This window comes from Heterodontus francisci, chromosome 8, assembly GCF_036365525.1.
Source record: "Heterodontus francisci isolate sHetFra1 chromosome 8, sHetFra1.hap1, whole genome shotgun sequence".
NCBI classification, from domain to species: Eukaryota; Metazoa; Chordata; class Chondrichthyes; order Heterodontiformes; family Heterodontidae; genus Heterodontus; species Heterodontus francisci.
This window is the reverse complement of record NC_090378.1, coordinates 36,757,259-36,776,637: the sequence shown is the minus strand read 5'-3', so window position 1 is coordinate 36,776,637 and position 19,379 is coordinate 36,757,259. Positions and strand designations below refer to the sequence as shown.

Here is a 19,379-nt window from a genome sequence, read left to right as displayed (position 1 = left end):
AAACAGCTTGTCTGGGAGGGAAGAGAACAAATGATGTGGAGAAAAAAATTGTCTTTGAATTAATTTTGTATTTTAGCAACAGTAATTGGTTTTTTTTGTTATGGCTAGAATTGACAGGCTGGCATATCACTCAGTTGATTTAATTTTTTTATCTATTTTATTTATTTAGAGATACAGCACTGAAACAGGCCCTTCGGCCCACCGAGTCTGTGCTGACCATCAACCACCAATTTATACTAATCCTACATTAATCCCATATTCCTACCACATCCCCACCTTCCCTCAATTCCCCTACCACCTACCTATACTAGGGGCAATTTATAATGGCCGATTTACCTATCAACCTGCAAGTCTTTGGCTGTGGGAGGAAACCGGAGCACCCGGCGAATACCCACGCGGTCACAGGGAGAACTTGCAAACTCCGCACAGGCAGTACCCAGAATCGAGCCCGGGTCGCTGGAGCTGTGAGGCTGCGGTGCTAGCCACTGCCCCACTGTGCCACCACTGATGGTGGTTGACAGCACAAAAGGAGCCCATTTTAACTTTTGGGTGGCCAACTGGCGGAGTGCACTGGTGGCCTGCCCATCCTGAGACAAAGAGCCAGTATGTCGAAAGTGCTCATTGGTAACTATTCTGTTTTTCCCATTTCATTAAGGTCATTGAAGATCCATTGCAATCTCGTCGCCTGAAGTTTGCTTTTGAGTCAGAAAAAGGACTATTAGGTACACTGTTACTTGCCCCCATTCCCCTCACCCCACCCTGATAAATTTTCTCCACTAAAGGCTGTTACTTATAGTGGGATGCAGATTTACAACACTGGCAGCTCTTAGTACCTTTCTCATGTGACTGTTCCCCATATATCCCCTCCAGCAGCAACACCAACTTGCACTAATATAGTGCTTTAAACAAAGAAAAACATCCTAGAGTGCTTCAAAGAGGTGTAATTGGACAACTGCAGACATTGATCCAAAGAAGTTGGTTTTAGGCAGGTTAACCAAAAGGCTAGCCAAAAAGGTGGGTTATAAAGTGAGTCTTGAAGAGGGAGATGGAGAGGTACATAATTTTGGGGGAGGAATTTCGGAATGTGGGGCCAATGGCTAATGGCACAGCTTCCTGATGGTTGGACAAATGGAAGGGGCTACACAAGAAGCTAGAATAGTGTGTTTTGGTGAGTAGGAGGTTTTAGGGCTGGAGCAGGTTACAAAGTTCAGGACTGGCAAGGCCATAAAGACATTTAAACACAAAGATGAGAATTTTAAATTGGTGTCTTAGGGGACTGGGAGCAATGTAGATAATGAGCAAGGTGATGGGGGTGTAGGATAGGATATGAGCATTAGTGTTTTGGATAAAGTGAAGTTTACTGAGGATGGAATGCCAGCCAGGACAGCATTGGAATAGTCATGTCTAAAGGTAACAAAAACATGGATGAGGGTTTCAGCAGCACTTGGGCTAAGGCTGGGTTAATGAGATTGTAGGGATACTATGAAGGTGGAAAAGAATTTGTGGCGTCAAAAACTTGGGTCATACAGGATGTCACGGTTGCGAACAAATTGAATTATCCTGAGACAGTAGCTGAGGAGGGAGATGGAGCCAATGTCAGGTTTACAGAATTTGTGACAAAGGACAAGACAACAGCTTCAATCTTTCCAATGTTTAGCTCCAGGAAATTGTGGCTTAACTAAGATTTGATATTGGACAACATAGAAGCAGTGGAAGGGTTCAAAGAGGTGGCAGGGAGATAGAACTAAATGTCAATGCATATGTGGAAGCTGATCTTCTATTCTTATGTTGCCAAAGAGCAGTATGTGGGTGATGAAGAGAAAGGGATCTTGAGGGGAATCGAGAGGTAACGGGATGGGAAGAAAATCCATTGCTGGAGATCTTGTCACTACGATTTGGTAGGTAAGACTTGAAACCAAGCAAGGGCATTTCAGCTGAGCTGGATGTTGTCGTCAAAAGCCACAGGGAAATAGAGGAAGTACAAAGCACCATGGTCACAGTCACAGAGGATGTCAATGTGATTTTGATTAGGGCTGTTTTAGTGCTTGACAGGTGCAGTGAGCATTGCCAAATTATCTAGCCATGAGGGCATCACAGTCAAGCCTGACATTCACACGTGCACTTTTTCAGGGGACTACTGGAAGGCTATTGTTTTCCTCTTACCCTTTTCATGGGGAAGCTTAGGCCAGGTTATACTCCTGCCACTCTAGCTGAGATCACCTAACTCAGCACACACCATGGATTCAACCTCAGCTTTCCAAGTCTGAAAGACTCTGCTACATTTACCCATTGAACCATGAGTATGTACATTTTTGAATATTTTTCAACCAATTGAATTGTGTGCTGGTTGCCTGTGTGTGTATCTCTCCCTCCCCTCCTAATCTTGTGAAGTGTGTCCATGTGTTTGTGTATGTACCCCTGTTTTGTACACAGCTGATGGCTGACCCAGTGTCTAGCTTAACCACACCAACTGGTGTCCTATGTGAACAATCTGTCACTTGGCCTTGTCTCTAGCAGCATGTTCTGCTATTCTGTAGCTGTCATCTAGTTTTAAATCATTAATGTTCTTTCTCAATTTTCACAGCCCTGATGCACCAGAGCAACAATGTTGACAGCAGCCGCTGCTACCAGTGTATCAAATTCTTGGTCCTGTTAGCTCAGAAGTAAGTACTCAAGCTTAAAACTTAAAATTGATTGGAAAAGATGAACATTGATTTTGCTGGCTACTTATGAACAACTTGATTTTATGTAACAACTTTAACATTGAAAAATGACCCAGTGGTTCACTAGAAGAAAAGAGCAGCTTGTAAGAGGCACAAGGGATGACCCTAGTGCAAGAGCTATTCTTTGTGAATGCTTGCAAAAGTGGAAAGCGATAGAGTGGCAGAATTTGGGCAGGGAGTAATGAAGAGTAGGGCTGAGGCAGCAGACAACTCTTGTTATCAAGCGTGTGGAGGAATATTGCATGGGAGGCCAGAGTGTGCTGGGAGGAGTCTTCAACATTAGACACCTTCAGAGTTTTAGAATATCAAGACTGTTTGGCTCAACTGTACCTTACTACTCACTTAGGTGCCTAAACATATTTAGTTTTCTTCCAATCCACATATTTGATGCCTTTGAGAAGAAAGCTTCTTCGCAAAGGCATTGTTGGTTAGTGGAATAGGAGTTGGTCAATTAAAGCAAATTTATAACTAACTCCCATGAATTGGGATGGTGTTTGCCAAACAAGTAACAGCCTTGGCCTGATTTCCTGGTATTGAACAGTTCATAAACAGCACCAATGATGGGCCTGGAGTTTCCTCCAGATTTGTGCCCAGGAAGGCATGTAACCTAGGCACAAACCAATTGTATGGTTTAAAACACTGGAATTCTGGGCAAAGATCAGTTCCATGCATAGCTGCTCAAGTTGCTCAACCTTTTACGTCCATCCATCAAACCGTTCACCCAAATTAATGTCCGTCCACACAGCTGACCACCCCCCAAATCTTAAAAGTGACTATCTGCCAGTTGTGCTTGCTTGGGGCATCTTTTAACATTGCAACCAGATTTTCAAGCACAACAGGAAAGAAAGTAATTCTTGTGTTTAATTGCAATTATTTGAGAGTTTTTCAAAATTCATCCTTAGATCTACTATTTATTATGTTTCTTTGAATAGATTTGTATGGCATATGTATAAGTCACATGAAAAATCCAAAAATTTTCCCCAGTTACAGGTTCCAAACCATGTTGTGTCTGATGTGTATGAATAATGATTAAGTAAGTTGGAACTTAAATTTTCATACTTAAATATATGGTGCAGATTTGGCACTTTCCTTGGGTTCCAATTGTTTATGCTAATTTATGTCCATTTTTGCCCAGTTTAAGCTCTGGCTGTGCAAATGAGATTGGGAAGATACTTAGCCGTAACTTGGCATCAACAAAATGGGCATGACCTTAGGTGCATTTCTGGGTTTAACTTCCAGGTTGCGCGCAAGGTCACAATATCAAGTGGAAAGACCTGATGGTCTAAATTATGTAATTGGTCTGAGAACAATGCAGATACAAAAGCAAAATACTGTTGACATTGGAAATCTGAAATAAAAACAGAAAAAGACAAATACTCAGCAGGTCAGGTAGCATCTATGGAGAGAGAAACTGAGTTAAAAGTTTCGGATCATACCTCTATGATCTGAAACTTTTAATTCGGTTTCTCTCTCCACAGATGCTACCTGACCTGTTGAGTGTCTGTCATTTTCTCTTTTTATATTAGCAGTTCAAATTTGGTGATTCATTCACAGACTCCACTTCAGGCGCTTGGACCTCCAGAAATTGTTTAGTGATTTGATTCAACTGTTGAGTGAAAATATTTCTTCAAATAAGGAAAATCCAGTCTGAAAATAGAACTTTTTCACCAGTGTGTGATCTTTCCAGTTCATGTAGAACAGCAGAATTACTCTCTCTATTTGCCAAACATGTGGTTAGCACTGCAGCCTCACAGCTCCAGCGACCCGGGTTTGGTTCTGGGTACTGCCTGTGCGGAGTTTGCAAGTTCTCCCTGTGACCGCGTGGGTTTCCGCCGGGTGCTCCGGTTTTCTTCCACAGCCAAAGACTTGCAGGTTGATAGGTAAATTGGCCATTATAAATTTCCCCTAGTATAGGTTGGTGGTAGGGGAATTGAGGGAAGGTGGGGATGTGGTAGGAACATGGGATTAATGTAGGATTAGTATAAATGGGTGGTTGATGGTCGGCACAGACTCGGATGGGCCGAAGGGCCTGTTTCAGTGCTGTGTATCTAAATAAAAACAAAAAAATAAAAATAAAATGTGCTTTGATCGAAGTATCCTCCCCGCACTGCCATTTCTATTTCCCTCGTTAGCTGTTTATTCCTTCTCTGGATGAGATTCTAAGGTAATGGCTAGTTTTATGCTGTAAGCTTTCAGCCAAAGAACTGAAATGAGAGTCCATCACTCTTGCTGGAGAGCGCTTGAATCCTCTTTCTGCTACATTCACGTTTAAGCTTGGGTTCTGGAAGCCAAAATGCATTATTTTGTGTGGCGATCCAGATTTTAAAAAAATCTTCCTCATAAATAGAGGCATGGAGTACAAAAGCAGGAAAATTATGCTGAACCTTTATAAAGCTCTAGTTAGGCCCCAACTAGAGTAATATGTCCAGTTCTGGTCACACTTTAGGAACAATGAGAGGGTCCCAGAGAGAGTGCAGAGGAGATTTACCAGAATGGTTTCAGGGATGGGGGATTTTAGTTACAAGTTAGGTTGGAAAAGCTGAAGCAAAGGAGATTGAGGGGAGCTTTGCTAGAGGTATACCGGACTGACTGACTGACTGACTTCGATAAGTTAGACAAGGAAAATCTGTTCCCATTAACTGAAGGTACAAGGACTATAGGGGATACAGATTGAAGGTTTTGGGCAACAGACACGGGGGGAATGTGAGGAAGAACTTTTTTATGCATCGAGTGTAATGACCTGGAACTCCCTGCCCACAAGGGTGGTGGAAGTGGAGACAATCATTGATTTCAAAAGGAAATTGGATGGGCACTTAAAGGAAATAAACTTGCAGAGTTATGGGGATTAAGTAAGGAAATGGGACTGACTGAATTGCTCTGCGGAGAGCTGGCATGAACTCAATGGGCTGAATGACCACCTTCTACACCATAAATGACTGCCGCCTGCTCCTATTCTCCTTTCTTTCAAAAAATGTGCAAATAATAAGCATTCACTTCCCCTTCAATAGATGTACAGCTGCTAAGGATTATTTTCGGGAACATCCTTACCACTGGAGCTGGGCTGTGCAATGGTTGCAGAAGAAGGTAAGGACTGACAGCAACATTTATTCCCTTTAACTTGCAAATGCCTTTTTGAAAACGATGTAATACTAATATTGTGGCCATACCAGTGTGAAGCAGATTGTAAAAACCACTTTTAAATATGTAAAACTGGCTTTGATGCCACAATTTATCGTCAGTTATAATTGGCTGCTTTTGTTGACAACACAGCCCTAGGTGGCGCAGTACTAGCAGATGTGCAAATGCAGCCTCTTTCACTGAAGCATCACTGTCTACGATGTCTCAGGCAACTGCCAGTAATAATGATGGCACAGCTCCATTTATCTCAAAAAAAAAATTCAACCCGAAAATCCCTTCAATGGCTGCCATCACCGCCTCCATCCCAACCCCAACAGTCCCCCACTCCCTCCTGCCATTGTGCTTCTCTCTGTCGCTCCCTCCTGCGCCATCTTTTTGCTGCTCACTCCCTGCTGCCTTTCCTTAGCCACTCGCTCCGGCCTCGCTGCTCCCTCGCTCCCCGCTTTCCCCACCACCATCAACCGCACCACCCCCTCAGGCCGCTAGCTCCAGGCTGCGCCGTTTCTCTCTTCTCGGCCACTTGCTCCCACGTTCGATCATTCCCCCTTGCGCTGCCTGAAGAAGTAAGGCGGGCCGCAAGAGGCGACGGGGCGATGTAGGAGCAAGTGGCCAAGAGGAGGGAAGTGGCATGACCTGGAGCTAGCACTGAAGTAGGGGGTGGGGAAGTGGGGAGCGAGCGGCCAGAGAGCAGGGTGGTGGGAGGGGAAGGGGGCAGCAAGGAGCAGGGAACAATCGGCCGAGGGGAGGCAGGGAGAGCAGTTGCGAGGTCTGGAGCGAGCAGCTGAGTGGGGGTAGCGACCAGTGGGGAGCAGGGTTGGGTGGGGTGGTAGAAAGCATCGAGGGCGGGAGCCAATGGCTGAGAGGGGGTATGCGAGGAGACTGGAGCGAGTGGCCGAGGGAGAGAGCGGCCAGTGGGGCGAGTGTGAGTGGCTGAAGGAAGGCAGCAGCGTGACTGAGATCGAGCGGGGTGAAGCAGCAAATGAAGCAGGGATGGTGTGGGGGAGCAGGGTACTGTTCAGGTGAATGGTGATGGCTATTGAGGGTCGAGGACGTCATTGCATGGTGACGTCATGTGCGCATTAATACTGGAAGGCTGGCAAACGTTTGCACACATTGATGATGTCTGCAATCAAGCTGCGCATGCTCTGTGCTGTCAGTAGTCACTTTGTTTATAATATCTCCAAAAATAAATGATCTGTAACATCCCGGCATACGAGGGAAAGTGTGCTCTTTTCCATTTTGCTCATTTTAAGCTCTGGCTGTGAAAATGAGATTGGGAAGATACTTAGCCGTAACTTGGCATCAACAAAATGGCATGACCTTGGGTGCATTTTTGGGTCTAACTTCCAGGTTGCACGCAAGGTCACGATATCAAGTGAAAAGGCCTGATGGTCTAAATTATGTAATTGGTCTGAGAACAATTCAGATACAAAAGCAAAATACTGTCGATGTTGGAAATCCGAAATAAAAACAGAAAAAGACAAACACTCAGGTCAGGTAGCATCTGTGGAGAGAGAAACTGAGTTAAAATTTTCAGATCATAACTCGATTTTTCTCGTCCTCCTTTGCAAGGTTCTGAACTTACTATCTTTATCTGAGGGGATGGATGATCTGCTCCCAGACTTCAGAACAATATGAATCGATGTGGGGAGTGGGCCAGGGTAGCTTTTCCTTGTGTCTCTCTTTGCACAGCAGGGATTGGCCTCCATTCTGCCTTTCTTGACTGCATGAATGAGAATAAAAAATCACTGAAAGGGGTAGGATTTGGGCAGGAATCCAAGTCCTGCTATGTGAAACTTGCAATTGTTGATGTTCAAAGAGACTTGGGTGTACTCGTACAAGGAACACAAAGTCAACACTCAGGTACAACAAGCAATTAGGAAGGCAAATGGACATTCCAGGGAGATTAGCGAGTCACCTGACTCTTCAAAGCTGTTTGTTGACCTAGGATCTGATGAGTTTCTTAAATTCTTGGCTGAGTTACATGTTGGAGCACTTTGAAATATTGAAGCGATTCTTATGTTATCTCTATTAGAGATAGTTTTGTACCCTGCACCTGATGCAGTTTTTGTGTTCTATAGTTGAACTGCCGATGTCCTTTCTGTCTTGTTTCCCTCTATTTAGATGTCTGAACATTACTGGGCCCCACAGAGCAACATATCAAATGAAACTTCAACAGCAAAGACATTTCAACGCACAATTTCGGCACAGGTATTTCCGTTTCCTCAATCCTCGTTTACAGCAACAACTAGGATAGGCAAAGAAAAGCAGGTCGTCTAAGTAGCAGTTTCATTTTTTCTTTTTCGACTGTCAGAAAGAGTAGTGGTACTTGGGTTAAAAGCAATGCTATGAATAACCTCTTTTTCTTGACTTGTGACACGAGAAATATTTTGGGGGCAAAAATCATAAAATGCATTAGTCAAAATTATTTATCCTGGTTCTGATATCAGTCATTGGTCCCGACACAGTACCCACAAAAGACGCGAAGGAAGAACTTGCAGTTAAATGGTGCCTTTCAAGTCCGTGGGACATCACAAAGCATTTCTGGGCCAATTAGTTTTTTGAAGTTACGACGTCGATTTGAGGAAGGTGTGCGCATGCCCAGGCTGCAGACAATAGCCAATTTATGAATAGTGAGGTATTTCAAACAATGAGCAAGTTATCTGTTTTGTTGATTTTGATTGATGGTTAACTGTTGGTCAGGAGAACTGCTCTGCGCCCCTTTGAATAGCACCATAGGATCTTTTGCAGCCACCTGAATAAGCAAACAGAGCCTTGATTTAACACCTCATCTGACAATGGAGTACTCCCTCAGTACAGCACTGATGTCAGATGTACAAGTCCTGGAGTGGAACTTGTAGCCATCTGGCTCAGAGTAAGTATGTTAACACCAGACAAAAATGGTACTTCTCAAGTATTTTGATTTTTCCCGTCCCCCTTTGCAAGGTTCTGAACTTACTATCTCCATGTGAGGGGATGGATGATCTGCTCCCAGGTTTCAGAACAACTTGAATTGATGTGGGGAGTGGCCCAGGGTAGCTTTTCCTTGTGTCTCTTTTTTTTTCTCTCTTTGCACATCAGGAATTGGCCTCCATTCTGCCTTTCTTGACTTTTTTTTTATTCATTCATAGGATTTGGGCGTCGCTGGCCAAGCCAGCATTTATTGCCCATCCCTAATTGCCCATGAGAAGGTGGTGGTGAGCTGCCTTCTTGAACCGCTGCAGTCCATTTGGGTAAGGTACAGCCACAGTGCTGTTAGGAAGGGAGTTCCAGGATTTTGACCCAGTGACAGTGAAGGAATGGCGATATAGTTTCAAGTCAGGATGGTGTGTGGCTTGGTGGGGAACTTGCAGGTGGTGGTGTTGCTATGCATCTGCTGCCATTGTCCTTCTAGGTGGTAGAGGTCGCAGGTTTGGAAGGTGCTGTCTAAGGAGCCTTGGTGCGTTGCTACAGTCCATCTTGTAGATGGTACACACTGCTGCCACTGTGCGTCGGTGATGGAGGGAGTGAATGTTTGTAGATGGGGTGCCAATCAAGGGGGCTGCTTTGTCCTGGATGGTGTCGAGCTTCTTGAGTGTTGCTGGAGTTGCACTCATCCAGGCAAGTGGAGAGTATTCCATCACATTCCTGACTTGTGCCTTGTAAGTGGTGGACAGGCTTTGGGGAGTCAGGAGGTGAGTTACTAGCCTCAGGTTTCCTAGCCTCTGACCTGCTCTTGTAGCCACAGTATTTATATGGCTACTCCAGTTCAGTTTCTGGTTAATGGTAGCTGCTAGGATGTTGATAGTGGGGGATTCAGCGATGGTAATGCCATTGAATGTCAAGGGGAGATGGTTAGATTCTCTCTTGTTGAAGATGGTCATTGCCTGGCATTTGTGTGGCGCAAATGTTGCTTGCCACTTATCAGCCCAAGCCTGGATGTTGTCCAGGTCTTGCTGCATTTCTACATGGACTGCTTCAGTATCTGAGGAGTCACGAATGGTGCTGAATATTGTGCAATCATCAGCGAACATCCCCACTTCTGACCTTCTGATTGAAGGAAGGTCATTGATGAAGCAGCTGAAGATGGTTGGGCCTAGGACACTACCCTGAGGAATTCCTGCAGTGATGTCCTGGAGCTCAGATGATTGACCTCCAACAACCACAACCATCTTCTTTTGCGCTAGGTATGACTCCAGCCAGCGGAGAGTTTTCCCCAATTCCCATTGACCTCAGTTTTGCTAGGGCTCCTTGATGCCATACTCAGTCAAATGCTGCCTTGATGTCAAGGGCAGTCACTCTCACCTCACCTCTTGAGTTCAGCTCTTTTGTCCATGTTTGAACCAAGGCTGTAATGAGGTCAGGAGCTGAGTGGCCCTGGTGGAACCCAAACTGAGCGTCACTGAGCAGGTTATTGCTAAGCAAGTGCTGCTTGATGGCACTGTTGATGACACCTTCCATCACTTTACTGATGATTGAGAGTAGGCTGATGGGGTGGTAATTGGCCGGGTTGGACTTGTCTTGCTTTTTGTGTACAGGACATACCTGGGCAATTTTCCACATTGCAGGTTAGATGCCAGTGTTGTAGCTGTACTGGAACAGCTTGGCTAGGGGCGCGGCAAGTTCTGGAGCACAGGTCCTCAGTATTATTGCCGGAATATTGTCAAGGCCCATAGCCTTTGCAGTATCCAGTGCCTTCAGTCGTTTCTTGATATCATGCGGAGTGAAGCGAATTGGCTGAAGTCTGGCATCTGTGATGCTGGGGACTTCAGGAGGAGGCCGAGATGGATCATCAACTCGGCACTGCTGGCTGAAGATTGTTGCAAATGCTTCAGCCTTAGCACTGATGTACTGAGGATGGGGATATTTGTGGAGCCACCTCCTCCATTTAGTTGTTTAATTGTCCACCACCATTCATGGCTGGATATGGCAGGACTGCAGAGCTTAGATCTGATCCATTGTTTATGGAATCACTTAGCTCTGTTGCATGGTGCTTACGCAATTTGGCGCGCAGATGGTCCTGTGTTGTAGCGTCACCATTTTGAGGTATGCCTGATGCTGCTCCTGGCATGCCCTCCTGCACTCTTCATTGAACCAGGGTTGGTCTCCTGGCTTGATGGTAATGGTAGAGTGGGGGATATGCCAGACCATGAGGTTACAGATTGTGGTTGAGTACAATTCTGCTGCTGCTGATAGCCCACAGCACCTCATGGATGCCCAGTTTTGCATTGCTAGATCTGTTTGAAATCTATCCCATTTAGCACGGTGGTAGTGCCACACAACACAATGGAGGGTATCCTCAATGTGAAGGCGGGATTTTGTCTCCACAAGGACTGTGCGGTGGTCACTCCTACCAATATTGTCATGGACAGATGCATCTGCAGCAGGCAGATTAGTGAGGACGAAGTCAAGTATGTTTTCCCCTCACTGCATGAATGAGAAAAAATCACTGAAAGGGATAGGATTTGGGCAGGAATCCAAGTCCTGCTGCATGAAACTTGCAAATGTTGATGTTCAGAGAGACTTGGGTGTACTCGTACAAGGAAAACAAAGTCAACACTCAGGTACAACAAGCAATTAGGAAGGCAAATGGTATGTTGGCCTTTATTGCAAGGGGATTGGAGTACAAGAATAAGGAAGTCTTGCTACTGTTCTTGCTACAGTTGTTCAGGACTTTGGTGAGGTGACACCTGGAATACGGTGTGTAGTTTTGGTCTCCATATTTAAGGAAGGATATACTTGCATTGGAGGCAGTACGGCAAAGGTTCACTAGCTTGGTTCCTAGGATGAAAGGATTGCCCTCTGATAGGCTGAGTAAATTGGGCCTATACTCAGGACTTTAGAAGAATGAGGTGTGATCTCATTGAAATATACAAGATTCTGAAGGGGCTTAACAGGGTAGATACTCAGAGGTTTTTTGCCCTGGCTGAGAAATCTAGAATACTGGGGCACAGTCTTTGGATAAGGGTCAATCATTTAGGACTAAGATAAAAAGAAATTTTTTCACTAAGTTGAGATTCTTTGGAATTCTCTACCCCAGAGGGTTGTGGGTGCTCCATCATTGAGCATATTTAAGGCTGAGATTGACAGATTTTTGGGGTCTCAGGGAATTGAGGGATATGGGGAGTGGGCAGGAAAGTGGAGTTGAGACGGAAGATCAGCCTTGATCATATTGAATGGCAGAGCAGGCTCAAAGGGCTTATATGGTCTGCTCCTATTATGATCTTGTGTACACGGCATACAAGTTACCCTGTTTTATTGTTTTCTTTGTATTTATTCAGATTAATATTCAGTCTTAACCAAAAGAAATTATTGTAAGACAGTGTGGAAAACCTAAATTGAAATGCCACAAGATATGAACCCTAAGAGTGATCAAACTTTATTCCAGGACACATTAGCCTATGCTACAGCCCTTTTGAATGAGAAGGAACAATCTGGGAGCAGTAATGGATCCGAAGGCAGCCCTGCTACAGAGAATGGAGATAGAACTCTTCGGCAGGTGAGAGGGCCCCTTACTGAGAGTTCAGACATTAGATTATTGCATTAGAAGTGTATCGTGCAATTAAATTTTAGCAAATATAGCTCTAAAATATTATAACTAAATATGGCAAGTATACAAATTTATTCATCCAAGTTGGCACAATAGAATAGTGAACATACAAATAATGAAAACCAAAATTTCATTAATTCCAAGTACATTTTACCTGAAGAACTATTCCACAAATTGTAATTTAATTAATTTGGTGTTAGAACTGCCAAGATTGCAAGCCTATGCTACAACAATCTACCAAATAAAAATGTGTAAAATGGAAATGCACTCTTGTTCTATCAAGGCTGCTGTTTTCATGTGATATGATGAGGTTCATTGCTCCTGACCAGCACACCCCCACCCCCGCTTTCATAGGCACTGCGTGATATAATGGCAGGTGCAGTAAATTCATGAACTCTGTCTCAGATGCAGGACTTGCTGTAGGGGTAAAAAGTAAAACTATCAAATTGATGCCTTTGTGAAGATTGTATTTGCAAAATGAGGTGGTACTTATACATGGATGATGAAACTGATTCAACAATTTCTTCCGAATGTAAAACTAATTTATTACAAGTAGAATTCTGTCATTACATGAGAGAGCCCTGTAGAGTACAAAATATAAAGCTGCAGTGAGAAGAATCTTCTAAGGATATCTGGAAGAGAAAGAAAGGTTAATACTTTGGACCAGATGCTTCATAACACTGTTATCCTATCTTTCTCTTTCAGATACTGACTAACTTGCTGTGCATTTCCAGTATTTAATGTTTTTCTCAAATTGGAATAGAGTGTACTGGAGCAGGTGTGCGAGAAGCTAACACTTGACAGCCAGCACTTACATGGTTCATGTTCTCAATGGTGAAGCAGTATATATTCCAGCTTTCCCTTTCATCATCACTACCCTTGTACGTTTTAAGCTGACTTTTAAGGTAATGTGCTTGTTCCTCTAATACTTTTCCTTCATTTCTTCAAACCAAGGGTTCAGAGTCTCCTATGATGCTTGGTGAATCTAAAAGTGACCTTGACGACATGGATCCGTAAAGATGAATGAAACAGCCATTGGGCATAGAAAATCATCTTTGCTTGGTGTCAGTTAACCTTTTTAACAGTGAAGGACTGGGCACCATACCAGATGGCTTTCGGCACCAATCGATTTGGGGAAGGTGTGCAAACACCCGGGTTGCAGATGGCAAGCCTCTATGAACTATTGTGAAGCAAACTTTGCTGACAGTTGAAGCTCAAGTCTTGATGCAAGTCTCTCCCCTGTTCTTTGAAGATTTTGTATGGAAAAGGATAACTAGTGGTTGTGCTTGTGAACATACAAAAAACAAATTTTTATCTAATGCTTTCAGTAGTAACTATGGAGGATTTGATTAAGGTTTTAGTACGGTCTTGGGGAGAGGAGAGCTCTTGATTTGTGTATAATAGTTCCCAGAGTTTGGATTTTTCAGAGTAACAAGATCCTGTGTGGTATTGCATTATATAGATGTAATTTTATTTGTATAATAGAACATTTGGTAATTCTGTTCATTTGGTTGCAACATTTGTGTCTTGGAATATTTAGTAGGTCCCAGGTGTTTTTGCAAAGAAGAATTTAGGTTTACAAGAATGTACTGACTTAGTATATTCATTGTTTAACCTTTATAGCAACCTGGAACTTTATTAAATATTAGATGAATTCTTTAATAAAGGCATCATTGTTTTTGTTTCAAATTCCTATGACTGGCAGCCATTTTCCAATGAGGTTCATAAGAATGTATATTGAACTCGAAGTCCAATCTTTATGGCCATTGATACCACAGAGTTAGAATTTTAGTTGGTGATATTAACTGATATTTCCCTATCCGTACTTTCGTTTTAAGGTCACAAAAACTATTCAGATGACATCATAAAGTAGCATATCTGTTTTCAGTATTTAAAGTAGTCATAATTTGTTTTAAAATCACTCACACCCTTATATATGTAATGGCCAAGTGTGTAATATTTATTTGACTGAAGTTGATCTACACTAATAAATTCATTACATTGTCATTTTTAGTTTCTGAGGTTGCCCTGACAGGTTTTGGGAGAAGGGGTGCACCTGATCACAGATCATTAGATAATTGGGTGCAAATACAAGGTAGTAATCTAATCAGTGGGCTTGGACAGCATAAATGACATTGAATAGTTTATAACCATGACATGGTCCTGACAGATTAAAAGCTTGAAATATTTCTCCTTTTTTTGAAACCTTTTTTTTGAGGGTGAGACGCCTTTAAAGTTGACCTAATATCTCCAGGTAAATAGGGTGGATGACCTGCTCCCAGGCCAAACCTCAATGCTGCAGACCTAGTCATTGAAAGCTGTGCATACTGACCTGGCTGACGTTTTCTGCCTTTTCTGTGGAAGATCACTAGCCTTACTTTGCACCTTCTTGTGATGGCGCAGGCAAGATGCATTGACACTGTGGGGAATTGCTGGCACAGACCCACATGTGGCCACTCTGTGGTGTAGATTACTGGTGCTTCACACTTCCTGCACTTAAAGCAGAGTATAATTTATTATAATGTATTTGTACTTTTACTGGTCACCAGTATGGTGGATACTGATTTCCAGGATGTCCCATGTCATACGTATGGCAACATCCACTTAAAGGGTTATCAAGTGTGGCTTATCGATTTAAAGTTTTTTTGAGTAGTTACTGTCAACCATTTATTAGAGATAATACAACCAGTTATATAATTGGTATTGTACACTTGTCCATTACATAGTTGTCTGTATGTGGTGGGACAGCTGTATTGTCAGTGTTAGTTATGAGTTTTGAACAGGGAGAGGAGTGTGAGTAAAACAAATCATTTAATGTCAATGCAACATATTGTACTCTGGAATGTCTTTGATATTGTTACAACAGAAACTTGGCATAAATTGACAAATTAACAAAACAAATTAATAAGCTAAATCATTTTTAGTATGACTGACTTCTGATAAACTACAATGGGAAATGTTGAATTTTGAGAGAAGTTACTAATTTCTTCCCTAATCTTCTCATTGGTCATTGGTACCTGTTGAGTCCAGATTTTTTTTAATATTTAGAGTTTAAGTCTTCATTTAGCATGTGTTGACCCATAAAGATTTGACCGAGATTCTCAGCCGTTGCTGACCCAGGGAAGAATGTTGTCTCTTAAGTTAGTAACCCCAGTGGAGATAGAGTTGACTTCTTGATAAAGAAAAACCCTGGATCTACTATTTTAATAATTCATAAACGTGGGAAGTTGGGTGAATTATGATGTGATTCTCAAAAGAATTTTAAAATTTTCAGTCCCAATCAGTCTGAAACCAGACAATTACCTAATAAATACTAGGTAACCATTTTAAGGAATAAAAGGATTCAGAGTTTGCAACTAAGGAAGTTTTTTTTAACAGCAGCACAGTGGCGCAGTGGTTAGCACCGCAGCCTCACAGCTCCAGCGACCCGGGTTCAGTTCTGGGTACTGCCTGTGCGGAGTTTGCAAGTTCTCCCTGTGACCATGTGGGTTTTCGCCGGGTGCTCCGGTTTCCTCCCACAGCCAAAGACTTGCAGGTTGATAGGTAAATTGGCCATTATAAATTGCCCCTAGTGTAGGTAGGTGGTAGGTGAATTGTGGGGATGTGGTAAGAATATGGGATTAATGTAGGATTAGTATAAATGGGTGGTTGATGGTCGGCACAGACTCGGTGGGCCGAAGGGCCTGTTTCAGTGCTGTATCTCGAAATAAATAAAGTCTATTCGGAGTATTCTGTGAAAGCATTTATGGAAGTGTAACTCTCAAAGCACCTGTCCAATAAAAAAAAATTGGTAGATTAAGTATTAAATTAGAACAATCAGACCTTTTCATCTTTTAAAATGTAATTGTACTTATTGTCACATGCTAAAAAAGGAGAAATTGTCAATCATACACAGCACAACGTTAACCACAGAGCATATTTAGTGAAATTTTGCATCCCCCCCTCCCCCCCCCCACTGCTACATTCTGTTAATCTTGTAGCACCTCACCTCATCCCCACCTGAAAGAGTAAATGATCACCTCCCAGACTCAAAGCTGTAACAGTATGAACTTTAAATAAATTTAAATTAACTGTAGAAAAAAACTGCTACATTTATTACTATGATGCTAGGGCATCTGAATGTTGTAACATCTCTGACCTCCAATACTTTTGATTCAGATGACCAGTGAACATAAAACGGTACCTGAAATTCCTAGTTTTCCAACTCCAGGATGGTGACCATTAGCCAATGTAGACTTGTTAAGATGATTCCACTCCAAACAGAATTGGAATTGTGGCGATGAATTCAGCTGCTGAAGTGGATCCAGGAGTGAGCAGCTAGACTGGGGTTGCTACTTAAGCAATTTTTTTTATTAGAGAATTTAAGTGTACAGTGCTTTAATCCCTTTACTGCCCTGTGGAAAATGTAGAATAGGTCATGTAGTATAGCACTACTTCTTGGCTGAGTTTTAAAGATGTTTGTATAATGTTTAAAACAAGCTTATTTTTTTTTTTAAAAGTGCAGTTTGTTTTGTTAATGTATGTTGAACAACTCTTTTTAATCAATATGGTCATTTCTGTTAAACCTTGGACTGCTATTGGCTAACTTTCACTGTACTCAAATTTAATTTTTGCTTATAAGCAGGCTGTGGTTAATTTAAACGCCTGACCAATGTGAACCTTCGCGTTAACTGCAAACAAAGATGAAGGTAGCAGAGTAAACCTAAATACAAGTTCATCATCCTGGAGGCATTTTATTCTGACCTACATTTAGGTTTATGCCGGTGAAAGGGTTAAGAGCACATTGTTTTTGTTTTTCCTGTGTAGTTGGAAATTTTTGGAAATCTGAATACTTATTTGTAGATTGACTGAAGCATCACTTCTCGTTACTGAATTGCACGCTGATTAATCAATCTGCCAAAATGCTACCATAGAATGATAGTTAGGATGATGTAAATTACCTCCTGGGAATCACTGGAAACCAATGAGATTGTATGGGCTGAATTGTATAAGTGGAGTGACTGTGTGGTGCAATACATACAAGTCGCAATTGCTGTCAACATCCCAGTCACCTTTATAGCCTCCATTTTGTGCCAATTTGTGAATTTTTTTTTGGGGGGGGGGGTGATGGGCAGTGTTGTAGGAGATATTTTTTTATTTATCCTTATATGTGTGTGTTTTCTTTGCCAATATTTCAATAAATAGGCCTTTGCTCTTCTGCCTTACTATACAATCACAGTATACCAAGAGTGACTCATCTTGGGGGTAGGGCTTTCATCAGATGATTGTGTCTGCTCTGGATTACAAAGCCAAAGGCACAGATGGCCACAAGTGCCTTTTTATTATTTTTGCTGGATCTCAAAATGAAGCCTTGGCACAACAAAAGCCACCAGGTAGTGACGATGGAATTTGTTGGGTTCTCGACTTGGCTGTCTTTTTAAATGTTCATCAACTGTGCACCTGCTGGAGCTGCACAGTAGCATAATTGCAAATCCCCAATATCCACTTAAATCATAATGCCAAGGGGCAGAAGTATTGCAAATTGCATGCTCATCAGAGCTAACCAGTTATGCAGTGCCTGCTTCAAATAGGTAAGTCACTGGCAATGAGGTAGACACCAGGTATGTTCTGCCATGAATTGACCATTTATCGCTAAAGTGGGCATAATAGGGGATAGACTAAAATTAGTTAAAAGTTACTAGTGTTCTCGTGCCCACTTATTTTAGTTCCTTTGTGCTTATCAAAGTGAGGGATGTTACTCCTGGAAAGCAATTTGTCCACTTTTTGGCATCCAGTATCATCATTAGGCACACTCGCATCAGTTAACATAGGCCAGATGCAGGGTTAAGATCCCTCTGCTGTGCACCAAACTATGTGCCTTATCCCCAGTCTCAGAAAAACACCAGTATGATATTTCCATTTTCCATATCCGGCCTCTGAGCAGTTCTGCAAGATGGACTCGTTCACTTTGAACCAGGTTTAGAGATTGTTTCAAACTAATTTTGTGTGAAACAGTTGAAGCCAACAGGGAGGGAGTATTTTTAATCTCCTACATAGGGGCTGGATTTGAATCCAAAGGTAATGTGAAGAGTGTTTTAACCTATTGCTGAGTCCTGGGCAAGACATTTTTTGTTAGGTACTCAAAACTGTGGATTTTGGGTAGTTTAACCCAACAAGTAGGTTCCAACAGTAATCATTCTTCTCTTTCCCCTTCCCTTGAAATTTTGTTTGGTTCTTTCCTATTGATTTATGTCCATGAGTTGAACAAGGTTACCAGACTTCCTCATAATGTTGACCTTTGAGGTAACTACTAGAAAGTAAGCAAGAGTGGCAGAGATTTTTTCCCTTTCCTGTGGAAGGGATGGATGCCTGAGTTCAGTTCTTGCCCTGTTCTTTGCTCCATCTCTGAGCACCATACACCAGCATGAGAAGTTGTATTTTCGGTAGAGGTGCCAGGAGGGTCTGCGATTACAATAGCTGTACTTAAATGTAATCTGGGTTCTAATAATCTGACCACTGTAGCCCAGGCTCTTTAAAAGTTTTTGGCATTGCTTTAATGTTGGTTTGTATATTTCTTTTCCAAAAAAGAATTAGCTAACAAAAACTAACCGAACAGGTGTGATACAAAGCACTTTTGTCAACCAATTTACTGTTTACCTTCTGCTTTTTTCCAATATAACATAGTGGTCAATCAACTTTTCTGTAATACATTGTCAAAATAATTTTGGTAATACTGCTTTAACTAAACTAAGCTACAAGTCGAACACATTCAAGGGATCAACCACCAGAACAGACTAACTTATTACTAAAGGGTAGACGTCGCAATGTGAAGTTCTTCCCCCTTATTTCTCAACCCAAAGATGGTGCTACTTTACTTTTTAATTCTCCAAAAGGACATTTGTTCCAGTACAAAGCAGCCATTACATGGATCTACTTGGATTTCTCCAGTAAGTCTGCCTGCCATTAGATGAGCAGAGATAGGACTCTTACACACTTGTGCATGCTAGCGT

General features: G+C 42.3%; 1 protein-coding gene across 3 annotated transcripts in view; it reads left to right on the top strand.

Moving 5' to 3' along the window:
* usp24 (ubiquitin specific peptidase 24) overlaps positions 1 to 14,079 on the top strand; it is a 213,772-nt gene extending 199,693 nt beyond the window's left edge. For all 3 annotated transcript variants that reach the window (XM_068036963.1, XM_068036962.1, XM_068036965.1), the window contains 6 exons: positions 656 to 722; positions 2,585 to 2,663; positions 5,732 to 5,807; positions 7,986 to 8,072; positions 12,229 to 12,339; positions 13,345 to 14,079. In XM_068036963.1, the coding sequence (XP_067893064.1) occupies positions 656 to 722; positions 2,585 to 2,663; positions 5,732 to 5,807; positions 7,986 to 8,072; positions 12,229 to 12,339; positions 13,345 to 13,407 (483 nt within the window). In that variant the 3' untranslated portion in view covers positions 13,408 to 14,079. The remainder of the gene's footprint in view (positions 1 to 655; positions 723 to 2,584; positions 2,664 to 5,731; positions 5,808 to 7,985; positions 8,073 to 12,228; positions 12,340 to 13,344) is intronic.
* Positions 14,080 to 19,379: the final 5,300 nt, after the last annotated feature.